Raw genomic sequence first — 24,894 nt, 5'->3', positions numbered from 1 at the left:
ACTTTGCTATACCCCGACAATCTGCAGGCAAAAGAAGTTGAGTGCTCCAGAGATAATCTAACATTTGACGAGTCGGTTCACCAGTAACACCATAAGAACTCACTGTAGAGCGCAATTGTGATAAAAGCTTCCAATCTAATGCCGTAACAGTAGCATTTAGTCCACCAGCTGGGTTCGGCTGAAACTGAACTGGAAAAGCCATTGCTGTCGCCATCTGAGTCATCTCCTCATCCCCTTTTTCTAACCCCTCTCGTGCCAATGCATTCCAAGCCCGACACCTTTCTTTAGCGATCTCTATCCCCAGCCCATCTTCTGAGCCAGGAGTAGAATTCTCGCTTTCCGGCGTCACAGTGTGGCTGGACGCGTCAGGGCTACTCAGGGCAGAAGCGAGGGGAGCGGTAGGGAGAACTCGTTCTGAGCTTTCCTGTCCCGTCTCTTCGGAACGTAAAGGTGGTAAAACAAGCTCACGAAACGTAGGCGGTAATGGCCACTTAGTTTCCTCCTCCCCATATCTGGTGTTTTTCTCTTTTGCCGCAATTGCGCCCTGTGCAGCTCTTTTTTCAGCCTGATACCTTAGCAATTCATTATGAACCACCCTCCATAACTTTCCCAACTTTTTTGCTGTCTTATCATCATTCAATGTTAATTCCCATAATTTATCTCCAAATTTTCTCCATTCCGATAACTCATGAACTGTATGTGGATTAATAAAACAACCTTGCTCTACCCCATAAGCTAAAAGCCCCTGAAGATCCTTTTTTACATCTATTCCCTCAACCCGGCGTTGTGCCAGCCAGGATGCAAATAAATCATATGCTGCTTGCCTGTCCATACCTTAATTTTTCCGTTGCAGCCTTTCCAGGTCTCGGCAGCACGTATCAGCAGGGCTCACCTCTTATGACACCCTGGGCGCGGGCCTTTTTAGTCGCCTTTCGCCGTCCTCGCTGCTTAAGGACCTGAACAACCTTCTCTGGTCTTTATCCTTCGTGGTGCCTTATACGTCCTTTGGCACGTATCACGTCGCGGTCACCATTTGTTGAAAGAACGCAGAGGGAGCCCAGCCATCATTTAATGCACAAAGGCTCAACTTTATTAGTACTCACACTTCTTTTATATCCACAATAATTAGTTCATACATATTGCAAAAAGCAAGCTCCTTATAGGTTGCTAAGGTTAGATACATTGGTTGCTAAGGTTAAATACCAATCTCTCCCCTTATGATTTCTACAAGGCCTTCTACATAGTCCTGCTTCTGTTCTTTGTTCTTCTTTGATACTTTTCAGTATTCTCCCATCACGTCGCCGTTGTCAGCAGTTCCTCGGTGCTGTGCCCTTTCTCACGTAGCCAGTTGTTAGCAAACTGCTCCACAGTGTGCCACCTGGTGCATAAGACAAGCTGGAAGCAGTTTGTCTGTATTTTTTGGCTTTAATGGTGCTTTTAAATGGCATTAATATTTTTAGTAATACTTGCATGCTAGCACAGAGTCCTAGCCAGCTTTCCTAGAGTTTTATTTGAAACAGCTGTTGTCATGTTAGTGCTCTAGTCACATTGTTTATCATAAGTGTATCACTGAACTTAATGATTTTTCCTTTCCCAGTGCCACCTCACTACTTCCAGCATTTGGATCATACTGGAAAGCGAGTAGACTTCTATGACCGACCTGAGTTATCGCTGGGGTCTTATGAGTTTCTAGCTACAGTTGACTATTGCAAGGTACAGTAGTATGTGTTTATTACTGTATTTTGTTTTGCTTTCAAATAAAAAGCCTATTTTCCTAAAAGTAAGAATGACATGCTCCTTTCTACCTGGCAGAGATAATTAACAGCATTAATCCAACCCGCTTCATTGTGTAAAATAATGTACTTGTCTGCTTACTTCCCAAAGTAGAGGAAGTCTTGATCACACATGACATAATATAATTTTATTATAGCTGCCTCTGTTGTTTTCTTCTGGAGCTATATAAGCAGCTATAGCTGCTGTTACCCTAGCAATTCTGCAGGAGGGACTCTTGCAGTAGTCCTTGGGGCAGAAGGAGAATCTAGGAGAGATTCAAGAAAAGTACAGTTGTAACTATGCAGTGTGCCACCTGTTGCCTAAGACAGACTTTACCTAATGAACTTAAATTTCAAATAGAGCCATAGTGGTTAAAAACACAAGAATCGTGTAGGAATATATATTGTCAGAGCTGGTTCAATTTTAAATTAAAAATTTAAATAATAATGACCTTCTAAGGAATAGGAAAAATATGTGCAAGGTGTTTATTAAAGCAACTTATATCTCTGCTGAAATAAATGCTGGGAAAATAGATGTCTAAATCTTGCAACTATATACTGGCTACCTTCTGATGCCTCAGCTTTACTTCCGAGTTAGGGGAAGAAACAATTATCTTGCTTCTAACAGTGTAAGAAGCATTTTTAATACAAATGAGATGTGATCTTCCCAGCTTTTTTGAAAGTTCTTCTGTTTTGCTTTTGTTCTGTGTGCTCCTTCCAGTATGACCCATAGACTTCAGAGAACTGTTGACTGAAACAAGTTTTTCTTTCCCAACGCAAACCTGGTATTTAAGTAGAAGGGAAAAGTTGCAGTTCTGAAGAGAGGAAAATCTTTTGCTTCATATTGATGAAATCACCTATAACAAGTCTGATCAGATTCCAAAGTCATGAGAACTGGCAGGAAACTTCCCTGCCTACTTTCCCTATCTGGTCTAGTCATGTAAATGGATGATTTAGCTATAATTAGCCTGTTGTTCACTGAGCAATGGCAAAATCAGTCTAGGGCATGTAATACCAGTCCATTTCAAGCACAGTGTGCTTACATGTCTGTTAGTTGGGCAGGAAGAATCATCTGAAGAAACAGCTACTGCTCATGAGTAGAAAAGTACATGAAAGCTGTTAGTTTTGACAAGCATTTATCTGTCCGTGTTACAGAGCTGTTGTGGGCTGCATTACATGGCTGTAATGTGACTTCTTCCCTCTCTTCCACAGAATAACAAGTTTCCCAGTCCACCTGCTTTCATTTTCATGATTGATGTGTCTTACAATGCTGTGAAAAGTGGCTTAGTGAGGCTAATATGTGAAGAATTAAAGTCACTCCTAGATTACCTGCCCAGGTAGGTATATTGTGTACTACAGTAGCCAATCAAAATGAGGTAGACTCACTTTTTCCTTTTAAAAAAAGTTAGAAATTAAAAAATTATAATCCTAACAAGCTTTTCTTCAGAAAAAAAAGCCAAGCAGAACATCTTTCTGGATACCTTTCTAGGTGAAAAGAAATTTTCCTTCCTTTCATTTTTCCCTTATCCCTTACTGTGTTGAATTCTGTGTCATTATTTCACTGTCTACTTAGATGTGAAGGCAAGTATGTCTCTTACAGGGAAGGCAACATGAAGGAATCAGCCATTCGAGTAGGCTTTGTCACCTACAACAAAGTGTTACACTTCTATAACGTGAAGAGCTCACTGGCACAGCCACAAATGATGGTCGTCTCAGATGTGGCAGATATGTTTGTGCCGCTCCTTGATGGTTTTCTGGTGAATGTGAATGAGTCCAGGACAGTTATTGTCAGGTAATAGAAACTGATATACAATGTGTATAGTAAACTTATTGTTTGGTAGATTCAAGTGTTGCATGCTTATTTGTCATGTTATTAATCTAGAAGTCACTCCATGTATATTAAGTTCCAATACTCCTTGAGATTAAGCTGGCAAAGTAGGATGGGAAAATTCATGGAGTAAGGTTGTATTTGGCTCGTAGTCCAGCTTGGTAGAAGGTATATATAAGGGGATTTAGTGCAGAAGAGCATTTCTGAGAAAAAAACAAAACACAACTATAGAATGATGCAGAGTGAAAGTTGTAAGAATACTGAATCCCTGTCATTAAGGCAATTGCCTTAAATAACTGTAAACTGAGACAACAGTGGTGTCTAATTTTGGTTCTGTGGAGAAAATTGAATGAGTGGGATAGAGAAGATAAAATCTAGAAGGAAAGAAAAAGAAATTAGCAAAGTTTTGGCAAACTATTTAACATGGTAATTGAACTGTATTTAAACTATAGTCTGTAGCTAGCTAAATCTTGGGAACTAGACCTGGCACTGTATGCTTTTAAAGAAAATCTCTAGCTTGTTTTGTAGTGCATTAACAAGCATAAATACAGAACTGTGGATTAAACCTGTTAATCTTTGAATAGTACACAGGGTGCTTGGCAAACAGAGGCCAAATGTCACTAGTCTTTCCTAAGAGTTTACTTATCAATATATATTAGAATATATTAAAAGAGCATCAGCTGAGGCTATACAGCAAGCACTGAGGATATGGATGAGAGAAGCCAATGAAGAATGACAAAGCATCATTTATTTCACAGATAAATGAGATTCCAAATACTATAAAAAATATGCAAATTTATAGACACATTGGGGACTTCTGTTTACACCACCTCAGTCTCACAGATCATCAACTGCAATTCTGTGGCTTTTCCAATTAAATGGAATCTTGAATTCCTCCTTTTTCTTGTTCTTTGCTAGTTTGCTGGATCAGATTCCAGAAATGTTTGCAGACACAAGAGAAACAGAAACTGTTTTTGCACCTGTGATTCAAGCAGGACTGGAGGCGCTGAAGGTTAGTAAATGCATTGTCATGGCAAATTGTTTTCAGTCTGAGTACTCTGATGTTTATATTGTGCTAACACACACTAAGACAATTCTAAAGCTTTTCGTAAGTCCCCTTGGGGTAGATGTGCTATATGTAGGGAGTGCTTGGCTCATTCCTCAAGTGCATGTACCTCTGGTTCTGTGTAGCTAGCTAACTGTTCCCTACCTGATTTTTTTTTTTTTATAATTTTTGCTCAAAGTACAAGAATGTGGCTTACTCTGTTACCTGGCTGGGTTTTGCTTTGAACAGTTTATAGAACCTATAAAAAAAAAAGACCGTCCAACATTAAAACCAAGTGCTGAAGTCTGTCATGTCTCATTGAGGAGTTCTGTAACATGGTGTCTTTCTAATCCTGTGCTTGAAGCACTGGTATAATCTTAAATAAAAGGAGAGAATGCAGTCTCTTGAAGTTGCCCGCAACAATGTGCTAACCAAGTAAACCTTTCCTAAAGTTCTGCCATTCCAGTACTTCATCCAGATCATTACGTGCACGATCTAACTCAGACTTGTATGTACTGGTTGAATTGATTGTCTGAATGATTCCATCCAAAACTGTTCCTATAGCTTTATTTGTCTGTCATGTAAGTCCTTAGAAGTCTCTCTTAAACTCAGTTTTCATGGCAATTGTCCAATCAAGAAGTAATATAAATTACTAATTGATTGTTTACATACTGCATGTGTCAGAGAAAATAACCTACTAAACATTGGCTAGTGTTGACATAGGTTATTGATTTAAAATTAATGATCTGTTGAAGCTCAGATTACAAAATCCTTTGCCATTTCTGTGACACTTTTCCACAAACTCAGTAGCTGCAAATCAGAGAAGAAAGTAGTCTAACACTTTAGCACAAAACCTTTTGTAGCAGAGTCCTGCTTACTGTCTCCTTGGAGCTAGTCCTTTTCTCCCTGCCGTGGAACTAGCACAGGTCCAGTAGAACTGAAACATGCTGTTCTGTAACTGATCAGTAAGCTGTGCTCCCTGAGTTGGATACCACTGAAGTAACCAAGTGATCACCGAGCCTGTGTGTCTGATAGAGAGCCTTCCTGACATGAAGAAGTGAAGTAATGCGGATGCTTGAATGCTTGTTCTTGAATAATGGTTTCCCTTACAATTTTTATAAATGTTTTTAACCTGCTCTGTTGCACTCCCTTTCCTGCAGGCAGCTGAGTGTGCTGGCAAGCTCTTCATTTTCCACACCTCTCTGCCCATCGCAGAGGCTCCAGGGAAGTTAAAGAACAGGGATGATAAGAAACTGATCAACACAGATAAGGAGAAGGTAATAATGACTTGTGTGATGCATACATAACAGGTCTATATTATACTCTTTATGGGATAAAGTAACTCAAGCAACAGTAAAGAAATTACAAGGGTAGCACATAATGTAACCATCCCAACTAATGTCTTTTAACATTGCACGTTTATCTTCTGTTCTCAAGCAGAGCTGTGTAGACTTGGCGTCATAAGGACAGCTCTGGTATGAGAATAGGAAGAGATAGATCTGTATTCTTATACAGGATAAAATACCATAGTTGGGTTAAAGTAAGTGTGCTGAACTTACAATTAATGCAAGATGTGTAATAATTTTCATAATATTCAACAGTTCTTCAAAGGCAGCATCAGGAAGAATTAATATGATCCTAATCTCCCTGAACAGAGACTTAAAATATAAAAGTGTAGTGACTGGGATTGTAAACTGGATCTGTTTCCTTTTCTTACTGCAAACTTCTGATCTCATTTCTGACTTCCTTTCTTAGACTTTGTTTCAACCACAGACAAGCTTTTACAACAACTTGGCCAAGGACTGTGTGGCCCAGGGCTGCTGTGTGGATTTGTTCCTGTTTCCAAACCAGTATTTGGATGTGGCGACACTAGGTGTAGTAACTTACCAGACAGGAGGCTCCATTTATAAGTACGCATATTTCCAGGTAAGAGTGATGCTGACTCAGACTGGTATTTGATCTAAATAAGAACTATTGTTTAGTTAAGAGTTCTTTTTCATAGCGTGAACCATAGTGAACAAGTACTTCTTTGGAAGTAAATTGCTACTTAAATTTAAAGACTTTTCACCAAAATTATTTTGTTAGCTTTATGTCTTTATACAAAATGTCTCTATTAATAATAAAAACAACAACAAGAAAAGTGATGCTTGTTACCTTTTAGCACAATATTTTATTAGCAGGGTACTGAGCACTGTATGATGGCTGATTTTTAGAGTAAGACTGCAGGAGGTAGTGTCTGTTTTTAAATTACTTTATAATATATGGAGCAACTCTGATTTATGGGAGTATGAAACTGGAACTATTGCTTGTGTTCTAGCTGGAGACAGACCAGGATAGGTTCCTGAATGACTTGAGAAGAGATGTTCAGAAAGAAGTGGGATTTGATGCTGTAATGAGAGTGCGCACAAGCACAGGTGGGTGTTAGCATGAATGAGTCTTAATAAATTGACCACTTCAAGTATGTCATATGGGAAGTAACAGATTTTTCCCTAATTTAAAACATCTTGAGACTAGGCTATGCAAAAAGCTTTGCCAAAGCTTTGAGATTCTAGGATTTTTGTTGAGACTGAGCAAAGATCCCTGCTGAAGTCTGTCAAGGTAATTTAGGATTTGCAGGACTCCAAAGGCTGTCTTGTTATTCTGTTGGAAATGGTTCATGTTGGGTTTTTTTTCTTTTTTAGGCATCCGAGCCACTGACTTTTTTGGAGCTTTCTACATGAGCAACACAACTGATGTAGAGATGGCAGGTTTGGATTGTAATAAAACAATCACAGTGGAATTCAAGCATGATGACAAACTGAGTGAAGACAGTGGTGCCCTCCTTCAGGTGAGGGGGGGAAGCTTTCTAGGAGAAAGAAGTGAGTTGACAATTTAGAACTGTCAACAACACTGTGTCAAGGCGGAACCAAATCTCAAGTGGGGAGAGTGCCCGTTGCAGAAGAGGATGAGATTGCTCTGAACCGAGTTGTTAGATATTCCTTCAAGGAACTGTTCATTCATTCTTTCTTCCTGCCCCTTCTGTACCCTTAACTAGTTTTCAGGGTGACCTAGACTGCTTCAATCTATTTTCCAAGACCAGTTCCCTTAATAGAAACTACTAACGCTGCTTGTTACCTTTCATTGACCCTGATTCCTAGCATATGCTTTTACCTTATTATGCAAGACTTTTACAGAATTATCTTCTTTATTTAGGCATCTGAGTCCTAGTTTTCAATGAAGTATATTCAGACCCTGCATTTCTTATTGTAGCAGGACCTCGTTTTTCTATATCCTGACATTTTTGTCTCCTACAGTGTGCTCTGCTATATACAAGTTGCGCAGGACAGCGACGACTCCGCATTCACAACCTCTCCTTAAACTGTTGCACGCAGCTTGCTGACCTCTATCGAAACTGTGAGACAGACACGCTCATCAATTACTTGGCTAAATATGGTAAGGGTGAATATGGTAACAATAAGTGCAACCTTTAACTGCTATTAAAATGCCCGTTGTCATCCAGTGACTCCTGTTTATTCTCTTTGCATCGAATGTCAGGTGGCAATCCTGATACTTCAGTCACTTATGGGAAAGAGCATAAAGCTCTGATGATGGTATTGTTGTTTAGGACGAGAGGTACAGATACGAGGGTATAGGCTTATCCTTCATACAAATTCTTGTCTAATTTTTTTTAATAGAGGTTTGTATTGACAACTGTCTGAATTCATCCTTGTATTTATTTTTGTACTGTTTTAGTTTGTTCTTTAACTGTTCCAGAATTTTGCTCTGGGAATAGGAAATGGTGGCCTTTGCTCATAGATCTGAGATAAATATCATACTTTTATACATTGTACCCTATTTACCCTTTCTAGTTTGCAGCAAAAGCCTACGGATCCAGCAGAGATTTAGAGTTGTGTATGTTAATTGCCATTAAAATGTAAGAAAAACAGCTCATTTTCAGGCTATCAGAGAAAGATGGACAGGCATAAAAGGAGTTTTTATAGTACCCCATGCTTTCAGGTATGACTAAGTGTACTTTAAAGTACATGGGAGATAGACAGTTGAAGAATGTGTAAAAAAACGGAGTAAATGAGCTTTTTCAGATCTTCAGTAGGAATGTATCATTTATTTCCCACAAGTTTGAAGGGGAAGGGGGAAAAAAGAGTTTGTAAACAATAGTTGTTTAGCTTTATTTTGTGGAAGTAGTGTTGGGTTTTTTACTGTTCATGAGCCATCACTTGATAGCCGTTCATCCATTTCCTCTTTCTGTGCAGCATATCGAGGAGTTCTGAGTAGTCCAGTAAAGACTGTACGAGATGCACTGATCAACCAGTGTGCCCAGATCCTAGCTTGCTATCGAAAGAACTGTGCTAGTCCCTCTTCTGCTGGCCAGGTAAACTCCGATGCTTTCACTTGAATCACAGGCTTGGGTATTAAAAGGTGATGAGAGCTTCTTCCTACTTAACCTACTCAAAAGTCAATTGCTCTGCTCAGCAGAAATTTGCAGAGAAGACTCGAGGAAGTAGAGAGACTGCAAATAAAACTGTAGTTGAGAATGGCTTGTTGGACACCTGTCTGGAGCCTGGGAAGCACTGCCTGCTCCAGGGAAAAGTTTTATGTTACTTTTGCAAGTATGATGATATAATTAGACTATCAGCTTTGATTTCTCACAGCTGCACCACACTTTATTGGTTCATGCAAGACTTGTTTTGTCAAACATAAGTTTATTCAGCAAGACAGCTGACCAGCTTCTGTCTGCTTGTGACTTGTAGCTGATCCTCCCTGAATGCATGAAGCTGCTTCCTGTGTACTTGAATTGTGTGTTGAAGAGCGACGTCCTTCAGCCTGGTCCGGAGGTCACAACGGATGATCGTGCCTACATTCGTCAGTTAGTCACATCCATGGATGTGGCAGAAACAAATGTTTTCTTCTATCCCAGGCTTTTGCCCCTCGTGAGTAATTCAGGATTTTCTTACTACTTGAGACTTGCTGTTGTCTTGACTCGTCATAAGGACTGGCATTTATGTTTTAGCAAGGGAAAGTGATTTGAGAAGGATTTGGGATCTGCTATCTGTTGGGACACTTAATTCCACTCAGTGATAGATGCATTACTGGTCATCTTCTGAATTTGCTGGGGGATTTTTTTCCTGAGCTGTGAGCATATGACTAGTAGCAGAGAAGACATTTTGACACTTTCATAGTCTTTTAAAAGTCCTAAAGCTTCATGTAACTTTATGTAGTAATTTTCATCATTGCCGGGCAACTCCACATACTATTCTGACTTTTCAGTACCATAGTTGCTGGAATAATACTAACAGCTAATTACATTCCTACTCCAGGAGGCAATATTGGAACTACAGAGTAATTTGACAGAAGCTTTATGTTCTCTTTTGCTGACCAAGAGTCTCTGACCTGCTTCTGGGTCACGTTCAGTAAGAAGACTAAGCTAAGGAAGATGATACTTCAGTCACAGTTATTGCAGTCTTACAAGTCCTAGAAATGCAAAAGCCGTTGGGGTCTTAGTGGCAGAAATTTTCAGGACTTCATAAGATGTTCTTGTTTTATAACCTTGACTTTTTTTTTTATTTCACTCTAAAACAGACCAAAGCAGATGTTGACAGTGACTCCTTGCCAGCAGCAATCCGGAACTCAGAGGAACGTCTCTCCAAGGGCGATATATACCTGCTGGAAAATGGACTGAACATCTTTGTGTGGGTGGGAGTCAATGTGCAGCAAGGCCTGATCCAGAACCTCTTTGGAGTATCATCCTTCAGTCAGATTAGCAACGCTTTGGTGAGCTGGATGGCAGTGTGGGAGCTAGTGTCTGTGATAGTCACCCAAAACTTTAAACAATGAGAAAGCAAGTTTAGAATATAGTGCTAAATTTTTCATACTAGGAACAAGAGAAGCACAGGTGTATGAAACTAGTGGAAATGTCCCTAGTCTGGGCATGTCAGGCATGCTTTTGCACAGCTTTATTTGACAAGTCACATCTCTACTGACAGTGTGGAGAACAGTTGATATGTAAATAAAACAAATAATTGACCTTTAATTCTGATACCATGTTATATTCTCCTTTAACTAGTTGAGGTCAAAGGGATTGTACATTAGTAGAGGTAGAGATATCTCTACCCTTATGTAATATGACAGAACTGCTGAGTTTTGTTTAACGTTGCTCTACTTTGTGTGACTAATGGATATCTTTCATTCCAGAGTACCCTGCCTGTCTTGGAAAACCCCTTTTCAAAGAAAGTACGATCTATTGTTGACATGCTTCAAGTGCAGAGATCCCGCTACATGAAGGTAAAAATGTTGTCCCCCATTCACAGCCTTAAATCCCCTTCCCTTCTAGCAGAGCAGGTGATGCCTGGTAATGCTGCAATGCTGAACTTAATCTTCCTGATCTCATAAATGTGATTCAAACATAAAGTTTTCAAGGATCTGAAAAAAAAATTGTTACTAGTTTTGGAGTTCTGTGCTTATCATAGTTCTAAAACTAATTTTTTTCAGACCTGTTATAATACACTACTGCACAAACCACGTACGTGGTATTTTCCTTCTATTTAGAAAGGATTGAGACTTAATCCAGTTTAGTTAGAGAAGTCAATGCACATAAGCTATATATGCTGTGTTTCTGGTTACCTATCTTTGGAGTTTTGAGCTATTTAGCTTTTTGTTCTTTCTTCCAAGAACATTAATTCTGCTAACTACTCACTGTTGGTTTTGTTATTTTGTTTTTTGTAGTTAATAATTGTGAAGCAAGAAGATAAGCTGGAAATGCTGTTCAAACACTTTTTAGTGGAAGACAAGAGCCTGAGTGGGGGGGCTTCATATGTGGACTTCCTGTGTCACATGCACAAGGAGATTCGGCAGCTACTGAGCTAGAGGAGGGAGTGGTGCTGGAACTCAGCAGTGACATTTCAGTCTCCACTAATGACCTGATCAGAAGGCCCAGCGCCCTCAAAAAGGACAACATAGAAATCTGTACAATTCCATAATTTTTAATACACATTGCATAAGCAGAAATCCTTTCAACCTCTCCCAGACCTGTATGAGAGATGAAAAATTTTCCTGGTGAGGGCTAAAAAAAAAAGGCCTTTGATACCAGGTCTTTTACTTGCATCTAAATTGTTTCCTGTGCTTGGCAGGAGTTCACCCCCCCACCCCATGCTCGCTAATCCTGTCGTAATGAATGTAGTTTTTTTTCAGTTCACTGTACATGATTCAACATTGGGTGAAAAAGCGATAACTCTTCAAAACTTCTGGTAGTTGCTGTGTGTTTGTATGGGCGCGTGTGCATGCTCCAAGTGTGAAGAGGATGCGCGGGTGGGGAGGACAAGAGGCAGGTCAGGTGATGGGAGCTGGAGCAGCCAAACATTTTGTGTCTCCTCTTAAGAGTGAAACATGACATTGCAGAGCACAGATGTATCATGTGGCTGTCTGAACCAGAAATCCATGAAAAAAGAAAATGAGTAGTAAGCCAGGAGGCAGCAGGGCAAATTTATTTCCACAATCTTCCCTGTACTATAAGTTGCTGTGCAGATCTGTAATGGCGTAAGTAATAGTTCAGTGAGCAACAGCAGCTTCTGAACAGCGTAGGGGTAGAGACAGTGCTTCCTGTTGGCGTGTGTGGTGACTCCTTATCATTGCATGGCTCTGCAATGTCCTGCTCGATCCATGTTCCATGGCCTCTCCTCCAGAGCTTACCTGTCTATCCAGATGGTGGTGGGAACAAAAGCCTCTTAACCTTAAGCAGAAAATACTTTTAACAAGGTGATGTGAGGCTGTGTAGGAACTGGATGATAAGGAAATGGCCATTTTCAACCATATTATTGTGAATCATAGCAAACCAGTGGGAATTTGATTTATACTGATGCAACTTTGAGACTGCTTTGTACCCTGGAACAAAAGGAAGGGGATAAAAAACTAAGATTTAGACTGTACTGTAGTAGGTATTGCAAGTACCTGATTTCAGTTATTGAAAACATCTGGGCCATAGTGAAGAGTTTCATTACTGGATGTTTATACCCTCCCCCATTCTACCTACTGATCAGCTTGCACAAAACCTTTTTATAAGCCTGTTTGTTAAACTAAAATACCTCAGACAGATTAATCCATCCACTTTGGCCACTCTGCTGCTCCATTCTGCAAGGGTGCATGAGGAGACTCCTGCAAAGAGGGAGTGAGTGTAAATCAAATTCAGAATTCTAAGGGCTTTGTTTATTCACTTTTGAAAGGGGGCTTGTATATTTTAGCTTGAACACTTAACAAAGTGTTCTTAAAATACCCAGGAGTTTAAGCTACCAGTAGCACTAAAAGTGGAAGAATGTGGGTGGATTAGAGAACATATTATCTGGGCTTGGTATTTCAGAGGAAAGTCCTTGTTAAGATCAGAAAAATATCTGGCTGTGGTTTTAGTTCCATATCCTGTAGCATGTATATAAATCCATTTTTCTTCTAATGCTGCTAGTTTGTCTTCCCTCCCATCACTACACAGAAAGGGGAGTATGAAAATTGTAATGGAGAAACTCTTTCAAGATGTAGTTGACAGAACCTTCAGCATTTTTGTATGAATGTGGCCGACTTTTTACTCCACATACTGCCTCCAACCAAAAACCTAGAGGATTTTTAACCAGAGGGGAAAAAGAACTTCCCAGGAATATAAGGCACAGCAACCCCAGACTTCCACAAATACTAATTTCTAGTATTAATATTGGGGGGTGTGGGGGTGGAAATGAAATCGTAAATGAACCTTTCATTTTCTTCACTTGTTTTTCCAATGCATCTTTTAATTTGTAAAGAAATAAAAATATATTAAGATGTATTTTATGTCATTGTTAGTAAATAAACACTGCTTATTTTTCCAAACCCTGTATTTTGCGGGAGGGAGGAAATGGGAACGGCTGAAGTCTAGCTGATTGATCCTTTATGGTCTAATCTTCTGCTGACCAAGTTCAGTCTTTTCTTTTTCTTATTTACACTGAACCATAGTAAGAAATTCAACAGGAATCAACAGACAAAAGGTGCTATTTAATCTCAGTGTTACTTTAACTTTCTGCCCCTTCTGAACTTTCATTTTGTAAAGAGATTTCCTTTTTTCCCAACACAGCTTGAATAAGATTGGGGGTTTTTTGGTCTGCTTTGGAAAGTATTACCCTTACCTTGTGACAATGTTAACTTAAAGACTTCGGTAGTCTTAAGTTTTTAAGAGAAAGAGAGCTTCTCTTTCAGAGTTAAGATAGGGAAGCTGGGTGGGTTGGTTTTTGGGGGGGGGGGGGGGGGGATGCTAATTGCAAAAATAAAGTTCAGAGTGAACTGGCAGTGTAACTTGACTGTAGCCTAGAACGTTGTGTACGATTTGCTGATAACCTTACAACAATCTGTATGAAAGCACAAGACAATCATTGCTAAATATCCAACAATACTTAGTTTGCTGTAGAACATTTTTGAGATTACTCTCCTACAGAATGTACAGTATGTCCAGAATCTGCTACTGACCTGATATATTGTGATAATGATGGACATTGTACGTCAATCGTGTGGAGTAAATTGTGCTTGCGAGCATTTTTGTGGCAGCACCCCTTATGATGCATGTGGAAATGGCCTTGCAGAGCCCACCTTTGCAATCTGGTGGGATGTGAGGAGCCGGTGTGGATGGCACAGGGGTGGTACTCTTTCTGCCCTGACTGGTGTCAAGACCTAACTTTTCAAAGGAAAGCAAAAAGATACCCATGTTTGAAGCTGTTCCTTAGACGGATAGAGAATACTTCTTTGCTGAATCCATGCTAACCAGTGTCCTGTATTATGAATTATCAGTCATAAGTATTGTCATTGGGTTTAAGTTATCTCTTAGGTTAAGGAATGAATTTGATGCTTTTAGCAATTGCATAACTGGGAATTCTGGCATACTTCTGTTGGATTTTTATGGTGTAGCCCAAACACAGCTTTGCAGACACCACTTTCCCCCTTACAGAATATTTTAACACCCAAGGAGTTATTCAAGGTTGGTACAGAAGAGCAGTTTCAAGGGAGCTTTAAACCTACCTGTAGACATTTTAAACACCAACCTTTCTGTTACTAAAAGGCGTTTTCAGTTCCGTCCCTTTCTGGTCCTCAGCAGGAGCTAATCGCAGCGTCCTTGCCCCATCTCGCCGCCTGCTCGGCAGAGGAACCGCGCTCTGCAGGTGTCCTTCGCCGGGCGGGCTGTGCCTCGGGCCGGGGCTCGGGCTCGTCCCGCCCCGCTGTCGGTGCCGCCGATGCAGGGCCCTTAGAGGCGGAGCGGGTTTACCCCAGCTTGAAGTAAGACCTGGCAGAGGCTGCAGCGCTGCTGTGGCCGTACCCGCGCCGCGTTACGCCTCGCTGCCCCTGCGGCCGCCTTTAACTGGCGTGGAGAGCACAAAGCGGCGGGAGAGAGGTGGTACCGCCGCCGGCTCGGCCCCGCTCTGCCGTGACGGAGCGCCGCCCGCGGGCGGGGCCCTTGCGGCCGCTTCCTGCAGCGGGGCGGAGCGGGGGGGCCCAGGGCGGCGGGCATGGGTGGCGGCAGGCCGGGCCGCGTACCGCGGCGGGGGTCCGCCGGCTTCTGGGTGATGCTGGCGCTGGCCTGGGGCGCGGGGGCCGCGCTGGCCGCGGAGGGCACGGCGACGGCGGAGGAGGAAGAGGAGGCGGCCGGGCTGGCGGGCGCCGAGGAGCCGTGCGGCGCGGAGGGGTGGGCGCAGGATGCCGTCCCGCCGGGCGCGGCCTTCGTCGCCGCCGCCTCGTACCGCGGCCCCGGCAACAACGACACGCGGAGCAACAAGGCGCTGCCCATCCTGCTGTGGTGGAGCGGGAGCCTCTTCCCCCACTTCCCCGGCGACACGGAGCGGATCGACTGCCCGCGCGGCTCCTGCCTCGTCACCCGCAGCCGGCGGGTGGCCCGGCACCGCCGCACCAAGGCCCTCATCTTCTACGGCACCGACTTCCGGGCCTACGAGGCGCCGCTGCCCCGCCTGCCCCACCAGACCTGGGCGCTCTTCCACGAGGAGTCCCCCATGAACAACTACCTCCTCTCGCACCCGCCCGGCATCCGGCTCTTCAACTACACGGCCACCTTCCGCCGGGAGTCCGACTACCCGCTCACGCTGCAGTGGCTGCCCGGCGTGGGCTACCTGCGGGGCCCGGCGGTGCCCCTGGCCGAGAAGGACGCGTGGCGGCGGGAGGGCTACGCCCCGGTGCTGTACCTGCAGTCCCACTGCGATGTCCCCTCGGACAGGGACCGCTACGTGCGGGAACTCATGCGGTACATCCAGGTAGGTGGGGGCGCAGGGAAGCCGGGCCGAGCTGTCGCCGGAGGAGCTGGGGCCGCCTGGCCGCCCCCCTCCACCTCCGCTTTTTAATGGGGTTTGTTTGTCCTTGTTTTTAGCCAAGACGCGAATCGTAACGGGATGCATGCCGACTACCAGCTGGACAGAAAAACTAGTTGTATTCCTTCCCAAAGCGTGGTCTAGACTACACCGCATGCCAGTAGGTAGGCCTGGTGGTGGCTGTTAGTCGTGGAGTTGACCAAACTCGGGATCAGTCACAAGTTGGGCTAAGCTTGAATAAGCTTGGTCTTGTGCTAGAAGTTGCTGAAGCCTCTGGACCTCTAAGTTACTGTACCGTTAGGCTGCCCGCTTATAAGCCTTGCTCCCGTTTGAAAGGATAGGCGTGCCGTAAAATGACGGGTCGCTGTGTTTTGAGAATCTGCTCCTTATCTGCATTGGTTATTTCTGTGGTGGTTTGTACTGCTGTGGCACAGCTGATGCAGAGTAGCTTCATAAACTGAAATAACATAGTTTCTTTTGAGCAGAAAAAAAGTTTAGTGCTTTTTATACTTAAAATTCTGAAGGATAGTAGATTAGAAGAAAACCAAACATCTGGTTTTAGTCTTTTGCCTAGTAATTTCTGTTTCTATTGGTTGTGATTATTGTGCAAATTCATCATGTACTCAGTAGTGAAGCAAAGACAAAAGAATGTTTAAAATAAGACTATTCTCAAAGTATGAAGCAGATTCCAGATCAAGTGCATTGTCTTTCATTTTTAAACAGTATCCTTTTAGCTCACTGTATCAATTTTTCTCAGTCTAACAAATGGAAAATTTTTGCCAGCCTGCTGAGACTGGCAGAACTGTGTGTAGTAACTGGAAAAGTACTGGGTCTCTGTTAAGTAGAAAAGTGACTTTTAGATTAACATAGAGTTGAATGCCCTTACTTACCCCTCAGTTTCTGATTTATCTGGTAATAAATACATTTTTGGGTGACATCTTCCTTTCTGCATACTCCCCCCACCCCTCAGTCTGTAGTACAGTTTATGCTGCTTTTGAAACTGAGCACTCCGTTTCCTCTAAAACGGGTAGAACTAGGACTCTAGGAACAGTCACAAGGGAAAGAACTTGGAGTGAAAGTGAAGCTTAGACTAAGGTAGCTAGGAACTGTTCAAAGTTAGGAATTTTACGAGAACTATAAGCTCTGAAAACAAGCTTCGGACAAACAAATCACTTTGTAAAGATGCCGGTTGTTGTTTTAGGTTGACTCCTATGGGAAATGTCTGCATAACCGTGAGCTTCCCAGTGAGCGACTGAGAGACACTTCTACAGCCACTACAGAAGATTCTGAATTTATGACTTTTATCGCCAGGTACAAGTTTCATCTGGCCTTGGAGAATGCCATATGTGACGACTACATGACAGAGAAGCTGTGGCGTCCCATGCACTTGGGTGCTGTCCCAGTATACCGAGGCTCCCCAGCTGTGCGGGACTGGATGCCAAACAACCTCTCCATCATTCTTATAGATGACTTTGACAGCCCCCAAGAGCTAGCAAAGTATCTTGATTTCCTCGACAAGAATGGAGAGGAATATATGAAGTATCTAGAGTATAAAAACCTTGGTGGAATCAAAAACCGGTTCTTGCTAGAGAGCTTGGAGAGGCGGGAGTGGGGTGTGAATGACATGACTCTGCCCAATTACCTGAATGGCTTTGAGTGTTTCATCTGTGACAGGGAGAACACCCGGGTCAAAGAGGAGCAGGAACACAAAAAGTCGCGTGGGAAAATTCCAGCTCCCAGACCTCACATAGCTCAGTTCAAGCACATGGGATGTCCTATGCCAACCCCTGGGTTTGGAAGTGTTGAAGACCTCTCTGGAGGAGACAGGTAATGTACCCGTACTATGCTTTTTGAAGGGAAAAAAGCTTCAAATAATAGTAGCTGTAACTTTTAATAATGCTTAGTACTTAAAGGATCTCTTAATATATCTCCAGTTACACTTTATATTATGTCTTGTGGGTGGTGTGGTAGTTCTGCTAATACTGTCTGGCAGTGGGGATGAAAAAGAAGCTTGGGTGGTGGTATCTGTTAGTGGTTGAATGAGGAGTGTGAGACACCCAGAATATTCTGTTAAAATGCTCCATGGCCCGGGGCAATGTGGTTATCCTTTGTCTATCTTAACCTCTTTGTTTGGAGGAGAGATGTTTTTAGGTCCAGTGATGGTAAAGCACTTAGTAGCCCTTGGGTGAAAGAAGCTCTTTACCTCATTACAAAGTAGTGCGTTAAGAATGGGGTTGCCACGGTTCAGTGGAGGCCTGGTTAACTCCTGTTGACTTCAGAGCAGAAGTTAGTGTCACTCAGAATACTTTATGAGACTTTTTGTTGTTTTGTGTGACAAAATTCTGGCTTGTGTTGAAGGACGCCATCCCATTCATTTAGGAGAAGGACTACGCAGGACAGAGTAGATTGAGTAGCTTCTTGTTACCTTTGTGCACAGGGATTGCTAGCGTTGCTGGAATCTCCCAGGCCTATAGCCCAGTGTTAGCCATCTCCCATGCAAGCTGCCCTCAAGTCTGTCAGCAGGGAGCTAACCACACCAACCCTCAGGCAGCCCTTTTTGACAGGCAGGATAGAGCTTTGTTTGCGTGGTCTACTTAGTATTTATACGTGTGTTGGTACAAAACAAGTCAGTGCTTGGGTTCCCAAACCTTGAGTTTTTCCATTGACTGTGTTTGAAGTTGCAGTTGCTAGAAGGATGGGTTCTTGCAGTTCATAAACCACGTGCACACTTCTTGTAACGTGTATTACCAGTGTAGCATGTTTGGATCCCCCAGGTTTGTCATTTTCCTTTGCATTACCTGCAACAGCTTCTGTCTTCTTAGGCAGTTACCAAGTGCATGCAATTCACTTTCTATTAAGCTATCAGACAGCAATCATAAAGATAAGCCCTCAGCCACAGCAGATCTCGCCTATGTTCATAGCTATTACCAAAGCTTTCAATGTTCTGATGTCAGTCCCACTGTAGTATTAAATTAATGGCTTTTTGAAAATGTTGAGAAATCTCATGTTGAGATCTCCAGAAGGAAGTTGTCAATATACTCTATTCCAGTTTATATCAGGTTACAGCTTTGTTCATTATTTCCTAGACTAAGGAATCAAATGCTTAGGAGTGTTAAAATGTTAGAAGAAACAGTGTGTTGAAAATGCAGAATCCATTATGCTAACCCAGAACTAAGTTCTATGTGGATATGAAGCTGTAAAAAAGTTTTTACTACGTTATCCATCCACAAAAAAGTATGAAGAATTTTTTAAGTGTGGGGAACTACTTTGTCCTATGTTCAGGTGCTTTCAAAAATGGCCAGCTGAAATTAAAAAAGGAAAACAAACCCGAGGTCATCCCGGTTGTTTAGGAAATGCCTATTTCACAAAACTTGTGACGTTTGTAATTGAAAAGCCTTCTTCACAGTACAATTAATTCTCGTATTGACTAATTGACAAGTTATGTTTGTAAGTAAAAGGAATCCATAATCCTTTGTTTTCTGTTGGTTGATTCATTTATTGGAGCTTTTTTATAGTAATAACTTTTCTCAGTTTCGGTAGCAAGATGTGGGTTTTTTTCCTTGTAGCATGCTATGCAGCATCCTGTTCTATATTCTGTACTTTTTCATCGATTTTCTTTTGCTTGAGCAGCAGATGGCAGTAGAGAAATACATTTGAAGGCACAGCATGGGTGCCTGTGCCACTTACTGCAAGCTCAGGTGCTCCTATCATTCTGTGCAGTGATCATCAGCAAAGAGTTTTGAACAGTTGGTCCATAATCCAAGCTACAGTTGCATCCCACAGAAGTTTCCGTGTCTCGTTGAACCATAGTATGTTATTCTTCCCCTGTTTGTAGACATGAGATGTGTCTGGAAAAATTGTACCAGGGAAGCTTCTACATTGTCTGCTATCTGTTTTAGAAAGATATGTATCTATACTTTCCAAAGCATGATCAAGGGGATCTCCAGTGAAATACAGTGGTTTCTATCTCTTAAGCATCTGAGCTTTCACCGTTTTTATCTCCAAAATGGAACACGGTTACTTAGAATTCTGAGTGGTGTGACAGTAGCATAAAATTGCCACCAAAACATCAGCTAAACATGCTCATATTTTGTCAGAGTTTGACAGTAATATTATGTCAACAGTATGATCAATTTACATGACTGTCTACTGAGCCAGTCAGTTGTATATGTTGTGGAAAAATGAGGCAGGCCTAGTGGGATGCAAGTGCTAGAATATATAATGCAAAATACAAGGTCTGACATAAATGTACACTGTGATTTGGGGTTCTGGAGCTTCTGGAACTCAAAGGACAACAAAAGCAATTGGAGTTTATACATTTTTAGAGTAAGTACTCAATTACAATACGGTTACCCTCTGCATCTGCATGGTCTGTAACCCTTATTCCCAGATGTAATTTGTTCTTACGGCTGATGAATGTGCTGAATTGACAGAACTGTTGCATCAGAATCTCTATGTAGGTATGTGTAGCTGGAGCACATTATTATACCTTCAGTCAATTAGTATAATAGTTACAGTATAATACTTAGCTGTATTAAAGGACAGCTAAGACTGAGCTGTCCTTTAGTGCTCAGTGTGGAGATGTGGTTCCTAAATCCTTATGCTTGCAGCCTCACTTGTGTCTGGATGTCTGGGCTTCACACCCGAGTGAGCTTCAGAAGACAGGCTGTAGAACAACCATTTGTATGTGTTAGGTTATGGGTCAGTCACTATAATGTATTGAATTTTTGACTGCTTTGTACAGAAAATAGTGAGTTATAGTGCTAGTGATGAGCTGAATATCTTTTTAGTAGGAACCGGAATCTCCAATTATTCTTTGACTCTCACCTTTGTGAAGAGAAATGTTTGGTTTCATTGATAAGGATTAATTTTCGAAAAGTGCGGTGTTTGAGAGGATAACTGTAAGAAGACTAAGTGCCAATACCTTTTCAGTTACCTACTTTTCATCTGTGGTATCATGAGAAAAGAGAAGCCAGTGTGCCTTTGATAAAGGAATATTTTGAAACCATCATGGTTTTGCTAGTTCCATTTTATACCAGTGTCACAGTTTATTTATGAGAAGAGGAAAACCAGCTTAAAAGTGTATCAGATTTGCCACGTGTACACTGTAAGGGTCTCTTGCAATAGAATCCAATAATCAGCCAGGATTAAAGATAGATCTGTATCTCATGGTAATAACGTTTCACGTGTATCTATCTGGTAATTTCAGGATTTTCCTGTTCATCCTGGGGTACCAATTTTTTCCAAGTTACAGAATCACAGTGAAATTATTTTCTTAAAAATCAATAACAGCAATGTAAAATGAAAAATATCAAAGTGTTCTTATTTCATGTTTTTGGTGAAAGTGTTCACTTGGATACTGGAATTCCTTTCAGTGTTGTTTGCACAGAGTTCAGCTGGAAAACATTTTCTTTATTCTGTTACCTACTGCCACTTAACCTTGTGTCTAGTACTTAATGCAAGTATACTCATTTTCCTAACGTGTGCCCTTATTCAGTGCTGTAAAAAACAAGTAATTCATGTTGGCAGTCCATGAACAGAGGTTAACAAGTGCAGCTGGTAAGCAAAGGGATCTCACAGTACGTCCAAGTGCTGCATTTTACAAAGGAACCTTTCGGCAGACTTTTTTTTCTTAAATGCAGAAGTGAGCCTCTGTCTGTGGTCCTTCACATTGTAATCTATGTTAAAAGGTTAATTTTGAGGTCTCTGTTGGTGAACACTGCCGAAACGTCCCACCATAGATGATACTGTTGACCACAGAAAACTTAATTCTCATGGCATACAAGTTGTGTACTGCTCTACAAAGAAAGCGACTATGACATGATGTGTGTTTCTTTTGCTCTTCCTGGAGTAGTGGGTGAGATCTGCTTCTGGGCAGTGCAGCCATGTTTGCTTTAATATATGGTGTATATAGTGAACGCAGAAGACACTGTACTTATTTCTGTGATTGGGAAGGAGAAAGAAGAAAAAAGCTCTGTATGTAAGTTAACAAGTATTAAGTAACTCATATGGACAGATTAAAAAGAGCATCATGTTTAGTCCTTCTTTCCAAAATTTGTGATGGGTTTATGTGGCTGGGTAGCAGATATAATGGAGAAGAGATAAATAAATTATTGCCATACCTTGATATAACACAAATGAGAGAAGTAGTCCACATGATCATGAATTGGAAGGGAATTGCTGGAAGTTGCAGTGATGTGGTCTGTGCTATGAAAAGTTTGAGAATGTATGCATTGAAAAAGAGAAAGCCTATTCTCCACCATCTAGTCTGGAGATAAAGAACAGGGTCAGGGTTGAGGGATATAATGATTTTTTTGTCTCTGCCATGTATAACCTGAGTTTGTAATGAGTAGCTGTTATTCTCTAATTGATAAATGGATTATTTGGAAAAAAAAGTTGATTCTTAGGCTAACTGTTGTACATATACCAGGCATGGAAGGCTACTCTCAAAATCATATAAGGACTCTGCGCTAGATTTTATTTTAATTTTTTATTCTCTACAATTAATAATTTAGTCTCTTTGGTTACCACCATAGCCCCATGCTGATGTTTCTAGAATGTTGTAAAGCTAACAGTGAACTTATATTTTCTGTAGAGAATTTTCATAGCAAGTTTCTTTAAATGACTTGGTGCTCAATGGCATGGTAACAACATACTTTGTTATGACCATCTCTGGGCCTGTTTTCCTCTTAGGTGAAAGAAAAGAAATGCTTTCAGTGCTATTACAGCTGCAGACTCGTTTGTTGTTTTTAATGGTTGATGGTGGTTTCTCTGGTTTTGTTTCAGTTGGAAAGAGATGTGGCTGCAGGATTATTGGCAAAGCCTTGATCAGGGTGAGGCCCTCACTGCTATGATTCATCGCAACGAGTCGCATCAGGGAAGATTTTGGGACTATATGCATGAGATTTTTCTCAAGAGGACGAGGCAACACTGACCCATCTTTGTAAGAGCTTGATTTGAAAATAGCATTGAAAGTTGAGACTGTGAATTCTTACCTCGCTCTAAATGTTTGCCTTGAAATAGAAAACAAACTCTGACAGAGACTATTTTTTCTGGTGTATGAAGTGAGTAAGTTTCTGCTACGATTGGATTTCAGCAGTGGAGATCTTAGCAACTCCTCAGCTGCTTTGATTTGAATTTCAGCTCAGTGGTGTGAAGCCACTCCTGACTTGCAGATGTCAACGTGTGGAGCAAAAGAGGAATTTACTTTCCCTTTGCATATAGTATAGTTTCCTTGTGGCTTACATGACTTCAGAGTAACACCTCTTCAGACTCTTGCTCAAATGCCCTAAGTTATTTCAGGGATTTTTTTAATCTCCAAATATTAATCATTTTTTCTAAGTATTTTATCAGTCACTTATTCTCCCCATTAAGGTGTACTTTTAGCTGCTATTAACAAATAGTTTTTCCAGCGAAGGAAATACAAAAGACAAATGTCTGTGGAGAGCAATTGTGCCTTATGAAATTGCAGCAATAAAGTTTCTTCTCAAGTAAGCATGCCTCAAATACTCCTACTTTTCAGGGTTACTGAATAGCTATGGGTAGGTCACTTACTCTCTGCCTAATCTTCCTCTTTTACTAATTTACCAGGTGATAGATACAATGGGATAAGAGACTAAATTATTTAATTCACAGTTTTCAACAAAGTATTTCACACTGGAAAGTGTATTACCTGGTATTGTGCAGAACTAGAGTAAAATTAGGGTACTTTGGTTCTTTTCAGTTTCCATCAAATCTGGAAATCCCAGCTATAATCTTGACTTCTTGTTACCTCTGTAATGCTAGCAATTCAGAGTTCTTTGAGTTGTTCTTTTTGAGCATCTGCAGCTTTCTGCAAAGACATACATTTCAACGATGGTGCCTTTCCAGTGGTCTCTGCAGTTTGGATACAAACTGTGCAGTCTTTCTGTGCTGAAGTGGATGATCAGAATCAGGTGCACTGAGCTGGTTTTGTATCTCCATCAAATCTTAATACAGTATGATCCTGGTCTGTGACTGGAGTTCCTAAAAGTAAGTGATGACATGCGGATAGATCTTCCTTGTTGCACAGCCTGTATCTTTTACAGATATAAATAAATTCTGCTGTTCCCTGCCATGTTGGGTACTTTTCTGAAAAAAATGGTCTTGCATTGGAGGGAGGCTAATTCACTTCAGTGTCCAAGGTTTAAAAACACAAGCAAATATGGCCACACTGCAGTGATGTCTCTAATGGTATAATGGTACTTTATTTCTCCGTTTGTCCTCCCTCTTCAGAAGTAACTACTGACTAAATAGCCAGAGTTTATCCATGCCTAAGACAGAATGTTGGTAATGAGAGTCTAGAGTCTGTGGGGTAATTTCATTTTGTAAGGTAGTTCATGCATGGCTATGGGAAGTCTGAAGCCTGTTAGTAGAAGCTAGGAACAGGAGTGAATCTACCTTCTGTCCCAGATTAAGTCACTATCTATTGCTTAGCTGTGGATAGTTCACTTAATCTATTTTTTTTTCTCAATTTTTGATTCGTAATGTTATAGATATGATATTACAGATATAATACTGGTATAGTCATGATATGCATCTCAATGTTTGCCTCTCAGGTCATACAACAATATTGCAGTGTTAAAATCAGGGCACCTTGACAGAGGAGACTTCAGACTCATAACTATCACCAGATTCTTGTAAATGTAGAAAATGCATACACTACACTGATCTCACCTGATTATTTCTTTTTGTTTTAGTAGAAAACTGCTTTTTTATATCTCTTTTGTAACAATACTACCAAATGGTTCTTCAGCTAAAATGCTTTCATCAGTTTATATTCCTTTTTTTCAGTAACTCAGGAGACATGAATACCTAAGTGAATATATCTGAATTGTTAAAGTGGATTACTCAAATCAGATTAAGATTACACATACATGTATTCAGGTTTGAGAAGCGCTTGAGAAGTAAATTAAG

General features: G+C 41.3%; 2 protein-coding genes across 6 annotated transcripts in view; both read left to right on the top strand.

Moving 5' to 3' along the window:
• SEC24C (SEC24 homolog C, COPII coat complex component) overlaps positions 1-13,445 on the top strand; it is a 46,100-nt gene extending 32,655 nt beyond the window's left edge. For all 5 annotated transcript variants that reach the window (XM_074874651.1, XM_074874650.1, XM_074874649.1 and 2 more), the window contains 14 exons: positions 1,598-1,713; positions 2,985-3,109; positions 3,373-3,564; positions 4,519-4,612; positions 5,806-5,922; positions 6,401-6,571; positions 6,963-7,059; positions 7,327-7,472; positions 7,939-8,077; positions 8,896-9,014; positions 9,394-9,573; positions 10,223-10,414; positions 10,835-10,924; positions 11,366-13,445. In XM_074874651.1, coding sequence (XP_074730752.1) covers positions 1,598-1,713; positions 2,985-3,109; positions 3,373-3,564; positions 4,519-4,612; positions 5,806-5,922; positions 6,401-6,571; positions 6,963-7,059; positions 7,327-7,472; positions 7,939-8,077; positions 8,896-9,014; positions 9,394-9,573; positions 10,223-10,414; positions 10,835-10,924; positions 11,366-11,506 — 1,919 coding nt within the window. In that variant the 3' untranslated portion in view covers positions 11,507-13,445. The remainder of the gene's footprint in view (positions 1-1,597; positions 1,714-2,984; positions 3,110-3,372; positions 3,565-4,518; positions 4,613-5,805; positions 5,923-6,400; positions 6,572-6,962; positions 7,060-7,326; positions 7,473-7,938; positions 8,078-8,895; positions 9,015-9,393; positions 9,574-10,222; positions 10,415-10,834; positions 10,925-11,365) is intronic.
• A 1,700-nt stretch (positions 13,446-15,145) lies between these two features.
• POFUT4 (protein O-fucosyltransferase 4) lies at positions 15,146-23,454 on the top strand. Its single transcript, XM_074874646.1, has 3 exons — positions 15,146-15,906; positions 17,162-17,787; positions 22,747-23,454. The coding sequence occupies exons 1-3, from the start codon at positions 15,151-15,153 to the stop codon at positions 22,892-22,894; spliced, it is 1,530 nt and encodes a 509-aa protein (XP_074730747.1). The 5' UTR covers positions 15,146-15,150; the 3' UTR covers positions 22,895-23,454.
• Positions 23,455-24,894: the final 1,440 nt, after the last annotated feature.

This window comes from Strix uralensis, chromosome 7 (assembly GCF_047716275.1).
Source record: "Strix uralensis isolate ZFMK-TIS-50842 chromosome 7, bStrUra1, whole genome shotgun sequence".
Taxonomy (NCBI): Eukaryota; Metazoa; Chordata; class Aves; order Strigiformes; family Strigidae; genus Strix; species Strix uralensis.
The sequence above is the reverse complement of the archived record's forward strand: the minus strand, read 5'-3'. Positions and strand labels throughout refer to the sequence as shown.